Source organism: Sinocyclocheilus grahami, unplaced genomic scaffold, assembly GCF_001515645.1.
Source record: "Sinocyclocheilus grahami isolate Dianchi unplaced genomic scaffold, SAMN03320097.WGS_v1.1 scaffold28566.1, whole genome shotgun sequence".
Taxonomy (NCBI): domain Eukaryota; kingdom Metazoa; phylum Chordata; class Actinopteri; order Cypriniformes; family Cyprinidae; genus Sinocyclocheilus; species Sinocyclocheilus grahami.
In genome coordinates this window covers 1-1,852 of record NW_015520657.1, presented here as the reverse complement: position 1 = coordinate 1,852, position 1,852 = coordinate 1, and the positions used below count along the sequence as shown (strand labels likewise).

General features: G+C 38.1%; 1 protein-coding gene across 1 annotated transcript in view; it reads left to right on the top strand.

Moving 5' to 3' along the window:
• The window catches only part of LOC107580257 (integrator complex subunit 3-like), a gene marked incomplete at its 3' end in the record, with an annotated part of 1,855 nt that extends 607 nt beyond the window's left edge, over nucleotides 1-1,248 (top strand). Inside the window, exons 3-6 of the mRNA XM_016265986.1 lie at nucleotides 39-114; nucleotides 748-861; nucleotides 943-991; nucleotides 1,081-1,248. Coding sequence (XP_016121472.1) covers nucleotides 39-114; nucleotides 748-861; nucleotides 943-991; nucleotides 1,081-1,248 — 407 coding nt within the window. The remainder of the gene's footprint in view (nucleotides 1-38; nucleotides 115-747; nucleotides 862-942; nucleotides 992-1,080) is intronic.
• Nucleotides 1,249-1,852: the final 604 nt, after the last annotated feature.

Genomic DNA, 1,852 nt, shown 5'->3' with positions numbered 1-1,852 from the left:
TTTTTTTTTAACCTCTTTCTCTTGTTTTCACCTCACAGCTTCAGGAGCTGATGTGTCACGTGATGATGGGTAATCTGGTGATGTTCCGTAAAGACTCAGTACTCAACATCCTCAGTAAGTTTACGGCGGTTTTCAAGCTCTGATGGTTGTCTGTCTGACCCCACAAATCTCTGTTTAAATTGTATAGTTAAACCAAACAAACCAAGCACCAAGTTTGAAAAATCAATGGGGGCTTGAGGCAAAAATGCCCCCCAAACTCAAGATAAGGGTGCAAAAAATGCCCTAGTGTAATTAAATCTGTTACGGGTGTCACGATTAAAGTGAAATGTGGATATGAATAAAAAATGAAGTGCATAACTTGCGCTAGACTTAAGTCATGGACCACTTCAGTGTTCTTTGCTCACTTTATGTATATAATTTGTTGCCAGTGTGAATAACCATTTATTATGCTACTAAAATAACTAATGTGAGGTCTTGATTTTCTAACGCATAAAAAAATGCAATAAAGTAATACATAAATGTTTAGCTTGTTTTGTCTGTGTAGCTAGAATATGATCACTGAACACATTTAAACGCAATTAATTATAAAAAATATTGATTCTTAATGGAAAAATTCGTTTTTCACCCTGACAAATGTGGCATCAAACAGATTTCTAGAAATCTAGTGCTTTTATCTGTGTGAATGTTCCAGACATTCTTCCATTGCTTTGTAAAGCTCATTTTGTTCTGTGCATCTGTGTGTTTTAGTTCAGTCTCTGGACTGGGAGACGTTTGAGCAGTACAGCACTTGGCAGCTTTTCCTGGCGCACAGTATCCCTCTGGAGACCATCATCCCCATTTTACAGCACCTCAAATACAAGGGTGAGTGTCTCTCTCCATAGACACGCTGTCACTCTACACATACTCACTCCACCTATAATCCTTTTCTCCCTTTACTCACAGAACATCCTGAAGCTCTGTCCTGCCTGCTGCTGCAGTTACGAAGAGAAAAGTAAGTCTTTTCACTCAAATGGTTATTTATCTTGTCTTTTGTGGGACACAGTCATCTTTTTCTTTTTTTTCTGTTGTGTTGTGCTGAAGGCCGAGTGAGGAGATGGTGAAGATGGTGCTGAGCCGACCTTACAACCAAGAGGACCAGTTCACCACCAGCATCCTGCGGCACTGGGCGGCGAAACATGACGACCTGCTGGGAGAACACATCAAAGCACTGCTCATCAAGAACAACAACATGCCCCGTAAACGACAGAGGTAATGACATATTCAGCCCTCTGAACTGAAAGGTGGGTGCTGAGTGTTTAAGACCCTGGGCTCGGGACACTCAAGCTCAAGTGGATTGAACCCAGGGTCTATAGCACTGGAGAAACATCAAAGAGTTTAAATATTTATACTGTAAATTTAACCAATATTTTGAAGATCTTGCCAGTGGGCCAGTTTTCTGCCCACTTGTTGTCATGACTTGCAAGTATGATGGCACTAAGACAAAAATATTTAACAGCAACTCTTATTTAAACCTCTGTAGCAAATGTTGCTGGAGTTTGATTTATTTCACAAATCTATTATTAAATATCCTTCAAATACATTATTAAACATGCTTTTGTGTGTTCATGCTAGGAATAATTATGTGGAAAATACTATTTTAAGTAAATCTTTATTTGCCCTAAACATTTTGCATCTACTGAATCGAAATAACGAATCATTATTTGTTTTTGTCTTTAAAGAAGTTAATTTCATTCAGTAGGGATGCATTAAATGGAACCTATTTCTATTTCAAACAAATGCTTTTAAACTTTCTATTCAAAGAATCCTGAAATGTATCAGGGTTTCCACAAAAATATTAAGCAGCACAACTGTT